We start from the raw sequence: 17612 nt of genomic DNA, 5'->3' as shown, positions 1-17612 counted from the left end.
CGGCCTGGGAGGTGGGGAGAGCCCAGATGGGGAGGGGGGGCGACTACCCAGGGGGTGGGGCCAGGCCATGACTGAGGCTCCCCCAGCCCCTGGCAATGAGCCTGGCCTGGCCTGGCCTGTAGCTGTGGGTAAGTTGGGGGGCGAGAGGGGTGGTAGCTTGGGGGTGGGTACGCGCCCGTATCGGTGTGTGGCCGTGTAGACGGGCGTGCACACGGCTGCATGCGTGCAAGGTAGCATGTGCGTGTCTCCCCCTGGGGCTGCCCCTGCTCTAGGCCCCCGCACTGCCCCCCCCACCTTGTGCCCCACACTCACTGCCCCACCCTGGCACTGCCAATGCCGGTCTCCATTCCCTGCGGCGCCCACCGGCGCCTTCTCCCCCCGCGGCACCGCTGAGCAACAGGCCCTGGCCAGTAAACCCCTCCCCCTGTGTGGGGGGGCCCTGTGGGACTCCACATTGGCAGGGGGAGCCAAAGGGGGCTGCCCCCCCCAAGCAGAGCTGGCATCCCCCACCCCTAATACAAGCAGGCCCCCTGGGGCGTGAACACCAGGTGGTGGGTCACCGCCTGCAGCCTCCATGCCCGTCACAATCCCAGCCCCCGGCGGGTCCCACCCAAGACCCCCCCCATCCCCCAGGGACAGACCCTGCTGGGGAAAGGCCCCCCCGTGCAGCGCAGCCACCGTGGGGCCCTGCTGGCGGTTTGGCTTGGCACCGGTGGGGCAGAGGGTGAGTTGCTGGCAGCAAACACACAGCAGCCATTGTGTGGCATGGGCTGGCGGGGACGTGCCGCGGTGCAGGCAGCCGGCCCCTGTAGCCAAGGGCCGTGGCATCCCCAGCACCCCCAGTGCTCCGGCGGAGCCGTACGGCCGGCCCGGGGGGGGGGGGGGGGCGCGAGCGCCAGGCGGGCAGTGAGCCAGGCTAAGTGTCCGGAGCAGGAGCAAAGAGGAAACACCCAGCAGGTGGGCGCAGAGTAACAGCCCCAGCTCAGCCCCTCTGGCGGAGCTGGGGGGAGCCCCCAGGGCCCCCTCCGTTGGGGTGAGCATCCCTCTGCAGCCCTGCCCGAGCCTGCGTCGATGGAGGGTGGCACGTGCCCCTTGCAGACCCCAGCCTCCACTGCAAGGGGCCAGAGGCCTGAGCCCCCCCAGGGAGCGGAGCTTTAGGGAGCCAGGCACAGCCCTGCCCCCCAGCCAGCCTCCACCCCACTGCTGGCCCCCGGTGCCCCAGCCCCACAGCACGAGGTAATGCCTGCCCAGGAGGGCACTAAACTCCCCCAATCTGAGTCATGCAGGAGGATTTTACTGCCTGGACCGGGGTGGGGGGCGGCGGGTGTTAACAAAAGGCAAAGAAACCTGCTGCAACCTGTGGGTGACCCCCCCACGCATCCCGCGGCAAAATCCAATTGCACTTAACAAATCCAATTTGCTGCTGCTGCTAATAGCATTTGGTGCCGGTTTAACGGATGGAGCCGGACAGCAGGGAGGGCCGGGGGCCAGGTGTTCTCAGAAGCGTGGGGGGGGATGATTGATCATGGGCTGCCCCCCGTGCCAGGCCCCCTGGGCACAGCCCTGCCAAGAGCTCTGGGGCAGCCACAGGCCCGTGGGGGGGGGGGCGGTTGTGTGCGTGTCACTGGCTGTTGGCAAGAGCCAGGCGGGCGTCAAACATGCCCTGAAGCGAGGGGCTGGCTAGTTCAATGGGGGGGGTCACAGGGGAGCCCTCCACCAGGGTGGCAGGACCCTGCAATGGGAGATCCCCTTCCCCCCGCCCCCAGGAGAGACCCAGCCTCCCGCTGTTCCCACGAGGGGCCAGCTCCGAGCCCCCCGCCCCTGCGGGACATTGATGGATAGCAAGAGACGAGGAAGCCGGGGGCTGGGTTGGGTCATGGGGAGGGGCCACAGAGCCCCCCCGGCAGCAGCTCTTATCATCTGCCCCCCCCACCCCCGACGGACACCAGACACCACACAACTTTCTGACGTTCCAGGTTTCTTCGCTCAGTGGAAACCAGCGGCGCCCTGACAAGGGGGGACCCCCCACCCTGCCCTCGTGCCCCCCCATTTAACCCACCCCGCCTGGGGGCAAAGGAGCTGGAGACCCAGAACTAGGCCCTGGGGGGCGTTTTCCCACCCCCCCGGTGGCACGGGGGGGTGCGCGCAGGGCTGCCTTGTGACTGGCAAGGAGGGGTGGGAGCTGGCCCGGGGACCTTCCAGCAGGAGACCCTACAACAACAAACAGATCAGCCTGAGCAGGGGCGGGGGAGCTGCAGGCTGGGATGCCCGGGGGCCCAGCACTGCCCCCTCCTGGGGTTAGGGCCAGTCTCTGTGCCCCCAGCGGGGGCGGGGATCAGGGCGGGGCCAGCCCCCGCTGCTCAGTGATCCTGGAAGCCGGGCATGGGGAAGGAGCGGGCAAAGCTCTCCACGCGCTGGCGCAGCTCGGCCAGGCGGCTCTGCGTCGCCGCGTCACTCAGCAGGAAAGATTTGAAGTCTTGCAGCTTGGCTGGGGAGAGAAAGGGGAGGGGGTGAGTGGGGAAGCCAGGGGAGGGGGGTCGGCCAAGCCCCCCCCGCAGGGCTTCACAAAGAGACACCCTCCCCCAACCCACCTGTCCAGTGCAGAGCCGTGGCACGGACTTTATCCCCAATGTACAGAGGAAAACTGCTCTAACCACTAGACCCCAACTCCCCTGCCAGTGCCAGGGATAGAACCCAGGAATCCTGGCTCCCAGCTCCCCCTGCACTAACCAGTAGACCCCACTCCCTGCTCTCAGCCCCACCCGCCCCTTACTCTAACCACTAGACCCCGCTCCCCTTCCAGAGGCGGGATGGAACCCAGGCGTCCTGGCTTTCAGAGAAGCCGTGGGGCACCTGTGTCACACCTCGGGTCCCCCCAGCCCAGTGATCCCCGATGCCCCAGGCTGCTGCACCAGCGGGATGGGCCCGATCCTTGGCTGGGGCCTGCCCCCGTGTGGGGTATTCAGACCAGCAGGGCAGAGGCTGAGAAGCTCCTGCCCCCCCTCCGCCCACTCACTGGTTTTGCTCTTGACCTCCAGGCCGATGCTGATCCCCTCGTCGATGAAGGCCACGACCTTCTGGAAATCGGCCTCCCGGAACCGGCGGGACGTCAGGGCCGGGGCTCCTGGGGAGAGCCCGGCACCGGGGTTACCCCACTGTGCTGCCACCCCTGGCACCGTGCCGGCCCCCCTCCCCCACCCCGGGGAGAGCCCGGCCCCGCGGTTACCTGACTGCCCGGCCCCCCGCCCCGGGGAGAGCCCGGCCCCGGTGTTCTCTCACCATGCTGGGTCAGGGGGCATGTGGAGGGGAGTGGGGGCTAGTGGTGCGAGCAGGGGGCTGGGAGCCAGGACTCCTGGGTTGTGCCCCCAGCTCTCACTGATGTCGGACGCCCAGGGGCACCAGGGCAGAGAGTTCAAAGCCGCCCTGGTACCCTCAGGAGGGCAAAGCTGGGGGGCATCCCCAGAGGGGGGGCCGGGGCGGGTCTCCCAGGGGAAGGCCCAGTACTGGGAGCAGACTGGGGGAATCAATCCCCGCTCAAGCTGGGAGGCCGGACACGCCCCACCCCCCGTGCCCCCTTACCCAGCCGCAAGCCCCCCGGCGTCAGGGCGCTCTTGTCCCCGGGGCAGGTGTTCTTGTTGGCCGTGATGGACACCAGCTCCAGCACCCGCTCGGCCCGGGCCCCGTCGATCCCCTTCGGCCGCAGGTCCACCAGCACCAGGTGGTTATCGGTGCCGCCTGGGCCGGGGGAGAGAGATCAGCGCCCCGACCCGCAACGACCCCCAGATCTGCCGGTGCCCCGCAGCCCTCGCCGGCTCCCCCCAGCTCTGCCGGCGCCTCCCGCCCCGCCCTGCAGCTCCGCCGGCTCCCCAGCTCTGCCGGTGCCCCGCCCCGGCCCTGCAGCTCCGGCCGGCGCCCCCCAGCTCTGCTGGCACCCCCCGCCTCCATCCCCCCAGCTCTGCCGGAGCCCCCTGACCCTGACCCGCAGCCCCCGCTGGCTCCTCCCATCTCTGCCAGCACCTCCCGCCTCCGACCCGCAGCCCCCTGCTAGCCCTGACCTCTCCCCCCCGCTTTGCCCCCCAAACCTCCAGCCACTAGCACCAGCCGTGCAGTGCCCCATCCCCATGCTACCCACTATGCCTCACTGAACCCCCGCCCTCCCCACCCCCTCCCGTGCCCAGCTCCCGCGGGCATCACCTGACACCAGGGTGTAACCCCTCTGCAGCAGCGCCTCCGCCATGGCCCTGGCGTTCTTCAGCACCTGCTGGCAGTACTCCCGGAAGGCGGGGGAGCCGGCCTGCGGGGGAGAGGGGTGGGGCAGTCAGTGGGGCCGGAGATCGCCCCCCTCCTCTCCCCCAGCCACGTGCCACCCTCGCCCCCACCCCGGGGGGCCCCCACCTGCTTCAGGGCCACGGCCACGGCGGCGATGGCGTGGTTGTGGGGCCCGCCCTGCAGCGAGGGGAAGACAGCGAAGTTGATCGGCTCCTCCAGGTTGTAGGGGGTCTCCTTGCCCGTCTTCTTATCCACCGAGCGCAGCCCTTTGCGGTAGAAGATCAACCCGGACCTGTGGGGCCGGGGGATGGGTCAGGGTGTGACCCTCCCCCCCCCGCCCCATGAGCCATGGGGGTCCACAAGCTGCCCGAGACGAGTTTGCCAGGTCTCGGCCCTGGGGCCCACAACCCAACCTGCCCACCCAGCCCCCGGCGGCTCAGCTCCCTGCTGCCCCCTGTAGGGACCCCTCTCCAGGGGGCAGGCCCATCGGGGCGTCCACGCGGGGAGGGGGGGGTTCCTTGCGCCTGCCCCCGCTCTGGGTCAGAGGGCTCAGTGGGAAGAACATTAAATCAACTTCAACTCATGTGGCCACCCCGACCTGCAGCCCCTCCACCCACTGGCACCCTGGACACAGAGTCACCAGGGTCTGGTTCCCTCTTGGGAGTGGGAGGGGCGTGCAGACGGGGGGCAGGGGCAGTGCGTGGTGGGGGAGGAGGAAGGGGCCCAGGCCGGGGGAGGGACAGCCGGGGAGGGGAGGGAAGGGCAGTGCCTGGTGGGGAGGAGGAAGGGGCACAGGCCGGGGAGGAAGGGCAGTGCCTGGTGGGGGAGGGAAGGGGGGACAGGCCGGGGGGAGGGGAAGGGCAGTGCCTGGTGGGGGAGGAGGGAAGGGGCACAGGCCGGGGGAGGGCCATGCCGGGGGGAGGGAAGGGGCCAGGGGCGGAGCCAGCCCCGGCCGCACTCACCGGGCCCCGCGCAGGGTCTTGTGCGTGGTGCTGGTCACCAGGTCGGCGTGCTCGAAGGGCGAGGGCACTGCCTTGGCAGCCACCAGCCCGCTGATGTGCGCCATGTCGGCCAGCAGGTAGGCCCGGACCTCCTCGCACACCTGCCGGAGACGGGCACCGCCTCAGCCGTGGGGCCCCTCCCCCCCGTGCCCCCAGCTCAGCCCTCCCCCCACGCACTGCACCCTGCAGGGCTCACACCAACCTCCCCCCCCAACCCGCCCCCCCCGTCTCCAGCTGGCACCCCAGGGAGGGCCCATGGTCATCATGGGGGGGTGCCAGGAACCCCTTCCCCACCCAGCCCAGGCCCCTCCCCTCAACTCACCACCCACCCCGGACCCCTCCCTCCCGTCTGTCCTAAGCCCCGACCCCCACCTTCTTCATGCGGGCGTAGTCGATGAGGCGGGCGTAGGCGCTGGTGCCCGCGATGATGAGCCGGGGGCGGAAGAGCCGGGCCGTCACCTCCAGCTGCTCGTAGTCGATCAGCCCCGTAGCCGGCTGCGGGGGGAGGGGGGGGTCACAGCTGCAGAGTTACCCCCTTGGGGGGGCCATGCTGCTAAGGGGGGGTTGGGTAGAGCCTGTACAGGGTCGGGAGGTAGCTGGGGGGGGTCCAGCCAGCCCCAGGACACGGAGGGGCAGAGGGGGTCCCACGGGCTCCCTCCCCCCAAATACACCGAGTCGAGGGTCCCAAATGCCACCAGAGCAGCAGAAACCTCCTGGGCCAGCCCCTGGGGGGTGCCCAGGAGCAAGGGACTGGGCCCCCCACCCCCCTGTGAATGCATGTTACCCCTCCCCCCGCGATCCCCCAGCCCCCTCCCCCCGCGATCCCCCTGCCCCCTCCCCCAGCGATCCCCCTGCCCCCTCCCCACTCACGTTGAGTTTATAGGGCATCGACTCGAAGAAGATGGAGGTGGCCGAGATGCGCTTGACGTCCGACATGTATCCGTGGGTCAGGCTGCGGGAGAGACGGACGGTGTCAGGCCAGAGCCACCGACCCAGAGACCAGGCAGGACCCACCCCCAGCCCCGGGCCGGCTCCCCAGATGGGTCCCCTCCTGGCAGGGTCCCCGCCCAGGGCTGGTCCCCGGCTGAGATCTACCTGCAGCCCCCAGACCCTGCGCCAGCACCGCCCCCCTCAATTCCTGGGGCCTCTCGGCCAGACCCTGCCCCCCAACCCCCCCGGTACCCACAGGCCGAGCACCCCCGGAGCCCTGCCCCCTCCCCCCAGGGCCCGCGGGGGGCACGTACTGGCCACCGTCGGGCAGGTCCAGGCCCATGATGCGCTCGTGGGGCTGCAGCAGGGCCGTGTAGGCGGCGAAGTTGGCGGGTGACCCCGAGTAGGGCTGGACGTTCACCCCCCAGCGGGCGGGGTCCAGGTCGAAGGCCTCCAGTGCCCGCTGCTGGCACAGCAGCTCGATCTGGTCCACCACCTCGGCCCCCCCGTAGTACCTGCGGGGAGGGCACCAGCGCTCAGCCCCCCAAGCAGCCCCCCCCGCGGGGCACCTGGAGGGAACCCAGGGCCATCACCCCCCTTGGGGCCTCCCTGCCCCCCCCAGTACCCGCAAGGAGGGAACCCAGGGCCCATCACCCCCTTGGGGCCTCCCTGCCCCCCCAGTACCCGCAAGGGGGGGAACCCAGGGCCCATTACCCCCTTGGGGCCCTCCCTGCCCCCCCAGTATCCGCAAGGGGGGAACCCAGGGCCCATCACTCCCAACCTACAGGCTGCCGGGGGTCCTAGAGGGAACTGACACAATCACCCAAAAAACAACAGCCCCAGCCCCTCCCCCAAGGGCCACACCCAGCGAGTTACCACTGGGGAGGGGAGGGTTGCGCCCCCCAGCCCCTGACTGCCAAGGAGACCTGGGCCCCCAGGGCCCGTGTGTGGCTTCCCCATGTTCTCTGGTCTGGCCAGCTCCACCCCAGAGCAGGTCCCCTCCAGGGTGCCCCCCCGCCCAGGGGGCTGCCCCCCATCCCCCATACCTCTTGCCCGGGTAGCCCTCCGAGTACTTGTTGTTCAGGCAGGAGCCCAGGGCCTCCAGTGCGGCGCGGCTGCAGAAATTCTGGGGGACAGAGGGGGGGGTCTGTGAGATGGCCCAGGGAGGGGGGCGAGCACCGGGGTCCCCAACCCAGCCTCAAGCAGGAACCTGAGGGGCAATGCGGGGTCAGCCGCAGCCCCGCCCATGGTTAAAAGCAGCTGTGGGGGGGGAAGCCCTCGGGGCAACGCAGCCCCCCCCGTGGTGCTCCCTCCTCCCCCACTGCAGCCCCCCCCGAGCTCCCTGCCCCCCCGGCTGCCCTCCGACACTCCCCCCTTCCCCTGCACCCACCTCGGAGGCAATGAGCTCCAGACCCCGGCACTGCCGATCCTTCTCCTTCTGCACCAGCTCCCACATCTCAGGGTCACTCTCCGCCAGGCTCTCCTGCCCGGTCCAGCCGGGCACCTCCCCAGCTGCAGCCGCAGCCGCACGGCTGTGCTGGGCCCGCAGGCCGGGCGTGTCCAGCCGCCAGCGTCTCTGCAGAGGCTGACAACGGGAAGGGGGAGAATCATCACCAGAGAGGGGCATAACCACCAACACCCCCCCCCCCACCACACACACACACACACACACACCCGCCTGTACCGCCCGTGCCATGGGGGGGGACCTCACCAGGGAACTCACTCTTCTCTGGTACCTTTGGGGATACACAGCCAAAGAACACCCTGATATCCTCATGGCACATGTGGGGAGTCAGGAATAGAACCCAGGAGTCCTGCTCCCAGCCCCCTCTGCTCTAACCAGTAGACCCCACTCCCCTCCCAGAGCTCGGGAAAGAACCCAGGAGTCCTGGCTCCCAGCCCCCTCTGCTCTAACCAGTAGACCCCACTCCCCTCCCAGAGCTGGGGAAAGAACCCAGGAGTCCTGGCTCCCAGCCTGCTGCTCTAACAGCTAACCAGACAGTAACCAGAGGGGGGGGGAGAGAAGGACCCCCAACACCCCATCCCTTGTGGGGTGCAGCCCTCTCCCTCCAACAGGGGGTCACAGGGTGGGCATGGGCAGCTCTGGCCGGGGAGGGGGGAAGAGGGCTCGGGGGCGGGGGTAAAGTTTCCTTCCTTCTGTGGTTCATTTGCGCGGCCGGAGGAGGCGTTTCTGAGGCCTGGGAGCGCGGGAACAGCTGGGCCCTTGTGCAGGGGACCAATCACCCCGTCTGGGGAGAGGGGGCAGCCACATGGCAAGGGGGGGGGGGTGAGGGGCCCAGGCTGACGGGGGAAGCCAGGGGACCATGTGAGTCACATGACCCGGTGTGTGTACGTGCCCCCTTCCTCGTGTCTCAGTCGCCACAGCTGGGAAATCGGGTTAAAGCAGCGGAAACAGCTCCAAAATCCCCGGGGGGGGGGGAGGGGGAGACTGCAGGCGTGTGAGAGCGCACGCGAGTGTGCAAACCGGGGGGGGCAAGTGAGCTGAGTGTGGGGGGAGAGCACAGCTGCACACACAGCATGGGGCGGGGGCTGGAGTCTGTTCTTCGTGTGCCCCCCCCACACACACACACACTTCCTGCCATGGCTCACTCACGCGTCACACAGAACAAGCGCCTGGAGACAGATCTCTGCCCCCCAGCCCCAATCCAGGCTCCCCACTGTGCACGGCCCCCCCACCACGCTGCCCCATGTCCCCCCTCCCACCCACCCCCAAACCATACTGGGAGACAGCGCCCCCTGCTGCCGGTGCGCCACTTCCACTCCCCCCCGCCCCTCCCAGCTGATCCTCACCCCCCTCTTGGGCCCCCCCCCCAGAGCTACAGACTCCACCCGCGAGGGGCCGGCCAGCTCCCCGGGGGCCGGGAGAGACCCGGGCCCAGCCTGGGGGCGTTGGTCCCACACTGGACCTCCCTAGGCTACTGGCTCTTTGCGGAAACGGGGTCCTGCCCTGGCCCCACACAGCACAGCCAGTGGCCTTCCCAGACAGCGCAGCCAAGAGACAGACGCTGCAGCGCGAGATATTTGCCGGGGCGCCTCTCAGAGCCCCGACTGGATCCGCACAGACGGACCCCCCGGGATCCGGGACCACCACAGCACCAAACCACTCCCAGGTGGGCCGGTTAGCTCCACCAGGCCGAGCCCGGCGGAGCTCTCCAGGAGAGCGGCGTTCGGGGCCTAGGGAGCCCGCCAGCTTTGTCCCCCTCTCAGGCACCGCCAGAGCCCCCGGCACAGCGCCGAGGGGCCGGCCGCGACAAGGAGCTCACTCCCCTCTCCCGGGGCCGGATCCGAACGCAGCAGAACCGCGGGAACGGCGGCTGTTCGGGATCGGGGACAAAACTTTCTGAGTCTTTCAAAAGTTTGCAGCTGATGCCCAGAAACTGGTTCCTCACCCTGCCCCATCGTTAATTAAAAACCTTTCCCTCGACTGCGCAGTGGTGGACGTTTAACGCAGCGTGCACTGGATTGGGGGGTTTTTGGTCTCCGTGGCTGCCTGAGGGCGTCCCCCGGGTTCCCAAGGAGATGTGGGGCTGACGGGCCAGGTTCGGCTGTATCCCCTGCAGGCCTCAGCAACAGGCATGATGCAACTAGGTCTCTGCCCTTGCATCAGCTGGCCTGAAAGCCCTGCCATGTGCCAAGTTTCCCCAAGCAACAAAACACAGTTAGTCAGAGAAACTTCGGCAAGTTCTAACCCATGGGGCAAGCGGCTCTCGCCGCCCCGTGATGAGGGAGCTGGTCCCAAATCTTCAGAGTTAAGCCCCCCCCTGCAGGCCCCAATCGCACCAGTCAAAGATGCCAAGAGAAAAGCTGCGGGGAGATGAGAGGCCGCTGGGCCGTATTGACTCAGTTCAAAGGGGTCAGCACAGAACTCATGCCAAGGAGACTTTGGTCAGGCGCCGAGGTTCGCCCGACGGCCACCGGGCCCTGTTCACCGCGGCACTGGGGGAGATGTCAGGGAGCTGCGAACTCAGCCGCTGAAGGCAGCGGAGCAGAGCAGGTGGAGAGCGGAGGATGGCTCTGGCCTGAGCCTGGCACGTGCCCGCCCCCCAGGCAAACAGCTGGGCAGCACCCGCCAATGCACCCAATGGGTGCAGGAGAGCGAAGCAGAGAGACCCACCCCAGGGGCGAGCGACCCAGCTCCGTCTGCGAGCCTGGCGGGGGCGTGACGCCCCCCCATCTCTCCCCTGAGCCCCCCCAGGAACACGGGCTTCCTATGGGGCATCTGGAAGCAGAAGGCGGGGACCCGCAGGGCAGAGCCTGCCATGAAATCGCACTGGGGCAGGACTCAGCTGGGGGGAGGTGGGGGGAAGGGAGCACCCCCATATTTGCACTGCTCAAAGGGTGGGGGACAGCGCTCTGCAAAGGGGCGCAGCCAGGGCACGTAGCCTGCATGGGGGGGGGCGCATCTGGAGCTGGGGGGGGGAAGCCGAGATATTTTGCAAAACACATCACCCCACCGCCAGCCCCCCACCTCCCCAGCACGAGCCCCCCACCCCTGCCCACGTGCACGCGCAAGGGGGGCTCCGCGCCCCCCACTCACCCCGGCCAGGCGGCCCAGGCACCGCGGGAACATGCTGCAGGCGGCGCGGGGCAGGACCACGGGGCAGGTGGCGGGTCCCAGGCGCTGCTCGGGGGGGGCGGGGCCCTAGCGACGGGAAGCGCGTGTCCCCGCCGCTCCCGGTGCACCCTGGGGGATGTAGTTCCCGCCGGGCCGGCGGCTGAGCCCCGCCCCCCCGATCGTTTATGCAAAGTGGTTAATGAGCTGATTTGCATGTTTGCAAATAAGTGGAAACCTACCGCAGCCTAAGGGAGCAGGAGGGGGGCGGGGGAGCCTTGGGCGTAGGGGGACCGGCGAGCAAGTGTGAGAAAGTGGGACATTTTGGGGAGTTGGGGGAGGGGCAGTTGTGGGGGTGAAGTTGTGGGGAGGGGTAAGTGTGGAGGGGTTGTGGGGAGGGTAGTTGGGGGTAGTTGTGTGTGGGGGTGAAGTGTTGGGGGGAGGTGGGGAGCAGGGGTAGTTGGGCAGGAGGGGTAGGTTTGTGGGGAAGTGGTAGTTGTTTGGGGTGGGGGCAGTTGTGTGTGGGGGGGGTTCTCCCATGAGTAAAGTTTAGTCACGTGTATTTGCAGGATCGGGGCCCTTTAGACTGGAAGCTCTTGGGAGGGGCGGGGGGTTGGGGGGGGGCTTTGTCCCCTAGTGCCAAGGGTTGCCCAGAAATTTCTCACCCAGTGCTGACCCGCAGCCCCCTCTGGGGTGATGCCCAGCAGCTGGTTCACACCCACGTTTATGGAGGGTGTGCGTGTGCATTACAGGGCGGGGCTGCCGTGCCAGGGCTCTGCACAGACACAGTGAGAGGGAGCCCCAGTGCCAGGCCCAGAGCTTGGCAGACCCAGGGATCTGACCCAGAACTTATCCCCCGTGCACGCCGCAGCCTGGCCCCCATGCAGCCTCCTTCCCCCCATACAGCTTCTTCCCCTTTGATGGCTGGGAGCCGGCGGGACCCGCGGGCAGAGGGAGCAGGGCTCTGGCAGCAAAGGGATCCAGGAGCTGCACCCGCACAGCTGGGCGAATGGCAGAGGCAGGACGGAGATGCTGCGGGCAGCCCCTGGTGCCCCTCTGCCGCAGGGCTCAGTGGTGCAGCAGGACCTAGTGAGCAGAGCAGACATTCACATCCTGACTGCTTGCAGCCATTAAAGAGCCCGGTGCACAGTCTGCAAAAGTCGGGGCGTTAGCCCCAACCCCGTGGGCAGAGCCCAGCTCAGGCTGCTGCTTTCTGCCACCCTACAGACGTCGTGTGTTGTCAGCTTCATGTGCCGTTCCTCTGCACTACACGATCCCAGAGCGTTGCTGTGTGTTGTCAAATAGCTGCCATGCTCCACCCCAGAGGCAGCTGCATTCCCAAACTAGTTGAGCCTTCCCGGCACAGCATTGCTGCGTGACTGTTAATCAGCTGCAGCGCCCATCCCCAAAGGTGGCTGCATTTCAGTGCTGGGTGAGCGATCCCTGCGCAGCTTTGCTGTGTGGCTATGAACCAGCGGTTGCAGCCCACTCCAGAGGTGGCTGCATTTCGGTGATGGGTGGCAGGATCACTGGGTCTTGTGATGGAATCATCCCCTACAGCGACAGAGATGCCGGGGAGGGGGAGCAATTTTAAAATCTTTTTGCAGTGGCAGCAGCGCACCGGGGCCACGTGCTGCCCCCCCCACCCCGGGCCCAGCGAGTCCCCACCCTAGGAAGCAAGGCCGAAGCCAAGACCTTTCTCCCATTGAAGAATGTTCCCTGCCCCTCCAATGTCACTCAGCGGCAGATCTGGGGCTAGAACCCTCTTGCTCTAACCACTGGGCCCCACTCCCCTGCCACAGCTGAGAATAGAACTCAGGAGTCTTGGCTCCCGGCCACCACTGCCAAAGCCAGACTCCACTCCCTTCCCAGAGTCAGTACAGGACCCGGCTGTCCCGTCTCCCAGCTGTATTGCTCCAACCACTAGCTATTCCCCCTCACCTGGTCTTCCCTCCCCCGGCATCTCGCTTTGCTTTGGCTCGGGAAGCGCTAATGGAATTAAATCTAATTAAAGCAGCAACGACCTCAGACATCTGGGCCCGGGGAATTAATGGGGGGAAGCAGGAGATCGATTTTGCATGGCACATCAGCACCTCCTGCACGGCTGGGGGCAGCGCCCGACGGGGCCCCCGCCCAGCGCCTGGGAGGAGGCTGCCAATTTATCCTGGGGAGGGTGGGGGGTGCCTGGGAAGTGGGGATCCAGGCTCTCGCCAGGGTCTACCAAAGACATGGTGTAATTGTGGGGGTGTGGAGGTGTCCCTAGCCAGCATGCTGCTGTGCTCTCGATGCCCCTCTGATCCCGGCATCTGGGGGTGGGGTGGATGGGCTGGCAAGCATGCACTGCATTATGGGTATTTTCTGTGTCCCGTAAGGGGCCCGAGTGCAATTAGAGCAGCCCCTAGGCTGCTTCAGCATATGGTAGGGGCTGGGTAGCTTGTGCAGCCAGGGAGCACAAAGGAGCTTACACACACACACACACGCACACACACACACACGCACACACACACATATTCCCTGGTCATTGAGCCAAGCACAGACCCAGTGTCCGCGAGCCTCAGTTCCCCCCCATCTTACCCCTTCCAATGCAGCCTGCCAAGCGGCTGTAGCTGCCCCCAAAGCCCTTTGCCGCCTATGGCAGCACCTCCGCAGTGGCCCGTGGTGCATGTTACAGCACGTAGCCATGCCGTCGATGGCCCCGGGAGGCAGACTGGTGCTCCACGCTTGCCAGGCCACTTGCCGCACCCCTGAGGAACGGGCACTGGGCTCACACGCCACCTCGGCCTGGTGTCTCCTGCGGAGGGTGGAATCTGTGCTGTGCAGAGCCAGGCTAGCGCTCCCCAAAGCTGCCATCACTGGCAAGCCAGGACGGGGACGGATCCTGCCTGGCACCCGAATCCCGGCCAGCAGCTGCACAAGGCTCCTAAACCAAGATGCTCAGAGGCATTCATGCTCCTAACTCCCACTGGCTGATCTAGGCACCGGGCCAGGTAGGGTCGTAACACAGACAATGGGTGTGTCCCCCATTCCCCCTCACCCGCCCCAGGACAGCGCTGCTCCGGGGGGCAGCATCCTCGGGCTGGCAGGGCCCTGGCTGACCTCCCCCCACTCAGCTCCACTGAGACAGTCACTGCTGACAGACCAGACCTGGTGCGGGCACCAACCCGCGCCAAGGGGCAGCATGGTCTAGTGGTGGGAGTGGGGTCTGGGACCCAGGACCCCTGGATTCTAGCCACAGCCCTGGAAGGGGCATGGGGGGTCCGGTGGGTTGGGGCAGGGGCTGGGAGCCAGGACGCCAGGGTTCTAGCCTCAGCCCTGTCACTCTCCAGCTAGGTAACATTAGACAAGGCCCAGCCTGGCTCTGTGCCTCAGTTTCCCCTTTGTATCCATTGGGAAAACCAGCTAAATAACGATACACGACTCCCTAAATTCACCCAGAAACCCCACACGGCTTCATCTGGGCTTCTGTGGGTGGGGGGGGCACCTCCCCTCTAGATTGCTTCCCCTCCCCTGAAGTCCTAACTCAGACTCCCTCGTCCAACATCCCCTTCGCATCCCGGCTGGAGTCAACTGAGAGCCCCTGCCCCCAGTCCAGGCACCGGTTGCAGGAATTTAATGCTAAGGAGAAGCCAGAAGACACCCCCCCCCGCCCCGCCCGCCGTTCTGCACTGGGGAGCCAGGCTACGGCGCAGAGGACAGCTGAACTAAGGAGAATCAATCACTGGGATTTCAGGGGCGGGGAGATCCCAGGGCCCAGCGCGCCCATCCATCAGGCGCCGTGCGCTGGCAGGGTGCAGCCGGCTTGCTTGTCACAGGCTGCTCCCAACATCCTCTCCCAGCTCCGCAGCCTCTGCGGCAATTCATCAAACCCAGCGCCCCGGAGGGGGGGCGGGGCAGCTCCCCGCGCTGGCACGGACGGGCGCCTCTTCGCAGCTGGGCCCCGGCGCTGCCGTTGGCAGTCACTGCAGCTGATCCATCCTCAGGCTTCAGGGGCTCGCGGGCGTTGGGGTCAGGAAGGAAATACCCCTCCCTGCCCTTGGGGCCCCAATTCGTCCTACAGGACCCCCACTGTCTCCAGAACCACCCCCTGCGTTCCCAAGCACCGGCCCAGCCCCTTCCCGCTTCCGGGGGGCTGCTAATCACATTTGATTGGGGAGCTGTCAATCATACTCAATGGGCGGGGCTGGGGCTGCCAATCACACTCCATGAGGGGGGCCAGGAACTGTCAATCACATTCGATGGGGGCAGGGGGCTGCAAATCACATTCGATAGGGGAGCTGTCAATCATGCTCACTGGGCGGGCCTGGGGCTGCCAATCACACTCCATAAGGGGAGGGCAGGAGCTGTCAATCATGCTCGGGGGGGGGCCGGGGGCTGCCACTCACACTCATGCACCGGGGTGGGGGCTGGGAATCGAGCACGCTCCACACTCAGAGTTTTTATTTCATTCATTTTTTTTAATCACATTTTTTTCCCTCAATTTTATTTTGTTACAAAAATATGAAGAAGTCTCAGCCCAGAGCCCGGGGGAGGGGCGGGGGGGCGGGGGGGTGTTTGAGCCGGAGAGGTGCTGCCCGGAGTGTGGGGGCAGTGACTGGAGCGCCGGGGCCGGGCCCGACCCAGAGCACGGCTCAGCCCGGGGGGTGCCCCCACCCCATCCTGCCCCCCCCCCCCGGCCCCTTCCCCAGCCCCGTGGCACCTACGTCCTCACTCAAATGCACATTTTGTGACCAGCGATCGACAGCTGGGGAGGGGGCTCTGTCCGCAGGGTCCCTGCATTGCCCTGCCGCCATGGTGGGCGCCGTGCCAGTCGCTGGGGGCTGGGCAGGGTGGCACTGCCAGATGTGCGGGGGGGGGAGGCTCCTGCTGAGATCCGGGGGCACATCTCAGGGGGCCAGCTGGGCCCCCTCACTCAGTGCCAGGCCTGAGAAACCAAGTCCGGTGCAGAGAGACCCACGGAGACACGCACGAGTGTGTGACACCACCCCCCGGCTACACATCCGAGCACCCCCACGTGCACAGCTGCACCCCCCCACCCACACAGAGCCGCACGCACGGACACCCCCCCCCCCCACAAGCACAGGTGCATCCACGGCCACAAAGGAGGCAAACACACACACACAGACGTGCGACACACCCAGCACCCTTCACACTCTTCCTGCAGGACTCTGTCGCCACTTTAGCCGTGTGTGGGAATCCGGCCAGGCCCTGCCTTCCCCCGCGGCCACGCTGGGGTTTCAGCCCTGGGTCGGCTCCTTCCCAGCTCTGCAGGGGTCAGGGTTAGATCTAGGGGGGTCTCTGGGCAAGGGGGAGAGCCTGGGAGCAGGCGGGAGGTCACCCCCCCACAACTTCCCTCCTGCAGCACCGGGGTGGCCCCGCAGCCTGCAGGGCGCAGGGGTGCAGCTGGGCAGGGCTGGGCAGGGGGCACATGGGGGAGAAAGAAATGGGGGGAAGCCTGGTCCCTTCCCGAATAACGTGCTCCCTCCCCTGTGTGGGTCACTCTGCAGCCGCAGCGGGCGGGGGGGGGCACGGCTCCAGGGGAGCGAAGGGAGAGCAGCACTGGGGGGGCAGCGCTGGGCAGGCATCATCCCGTCACCCCAGGACCGGCTCCCGGCCCGGCCACGCAGATCGCTGCCCGGGGGGTGCACGGCACAGCTGGGTGAAGGGGGGACACAAGGCCGGCAGCTCTCGCCACGGCCCCAGCCCCCGAACCTCCAGGTGCAGCCAGGGGGGCGGGTTGGCTCGGCCCAGGCGATGGCTGGCAAAGGTACCCGTCTGCGCTGGGCCCCGAGCCATCGATCCGTACACACGCACACGCACCTCCCGATATCACTGAGACATTTACACGCGCACACACGCCAATCACACGCCAGCCAACACCCCCCACTATCACTGAGACATTTACACGCGCACACACGCCAATCACACGCCAGCCAACACCCCTCGATGTCACTGATACATTTACACACGCACCTCCCGATATCACTGAGACATTTACACGCGCACACACGCCAATCACACGCCAGCCAACACCCCCCACCGTCACAGATACATTTACACATGCACCCCCACTATCACTGATACATTTACACATGCACAGACACCAATCACTCGCCATCCAACACCCCCCACTATCACTGATACATTTACACACACACACCCCGATATCACTGATACATTTACACACGCACACCCCTGCCAATCACATGCCAGCCAACACCCCCATATCACTGATACATTTACACACGCACCCCATGATGCCATGGATACATTTACACATGCACCCCCCCAACATCACGGATACATTTACACACGCACACCCCCACCAATCACAGGCCAGCCAACACCTCCCATATCACAGATACATTTACATACACACGCACCCCCCCGCCCCGGTGTCACTGATACATTTACACACAGATGCCCGTGAATCACACTCCAGCCAACACGTGACACCCCCGACAACAGCCCCCCATCACTGATACATTTACACGCACATGCACACACACCCCGTGCCAATTTGAACCCCTGGGCACGTGTCACTCGCTGACCCTGTGCAGCCCCTGGCCCTCGTCCCCCCACTTCCCCGCAGGGATGGGGGCGACCGGCTCCGGCTCCGGCTCCGTTGCTCGCTTGTCGCCCCGCCCATCCTTCCACCACGGTTCGAGGGGCTCCGGCTGCGTCCCCCCGGCCTGGCCGGGTCCCGGGCGGTTCCGCAGGCCCGTAGCTGACGGAGCAAAGCGTCCGGCCCCCAGGTCCCACAGCCCCCCCCCTCCTCCGCGCGGCTTGGAGAAGCCCATCCTCCGGCCCCCCCAGGGTCCGTCCCCGCCCCCCGGCCGCTG

The 17612-nt window shown here is 66.9% G+C and overlaps 1 protein-coding gene across 1 annotated transcript; it reads right to left on the bottom strand.

Moving 5' to 3' along the window:
- Positions 1-1959: 1959 nt before the first annotated feature.
- On the bottom strand, positions 1960-10920 carry SHMT2 (serine hydroxymethyltransferase 2). The gene is made up of 12 exons (XM_039513692.1): positions 10759-10920; positions 7591-7785; positions 7247-7326; positions 6515-6715; positions 6141-6222; positions 5643-5765; positions 5232-5371; positions 4396-4561; positions 4195-4294; positions 3580-3735; positions 3017-3124; positions 1960-2488 (listed from the first exon to the last, which is right to left on the bottom strand). Exons 1-12 carry the CDS (start codon positions 10789-10791, stop codon positions 2361-2363), a joined length of 1512 nt encoding a protein of 503 aa, XP_039369626.1. The 5' UTR covers positions 10792-10920; the 3' UTR covers positions 1960-2360.
- Between the last annotated feature and the right edge of the window lie 6692 nt (positions 10921-17612).

This window comes from Mauremys reevesii, linkage group 25 (genome assembly GCF_016161935.1).
Source record: "Mauremys reevesii isolate NIE-2019 linkage group 25, ASM1616193v1, whole genome shotgun sequence".
NCBI lineage: Eukaryota > Metazoa > Chordata > Testudines > Geoemydidae > Mauremys > Mauremys reevesii.
This window is presented reverse-complemented; position numbering and strand designations above follow the sequence as displayed.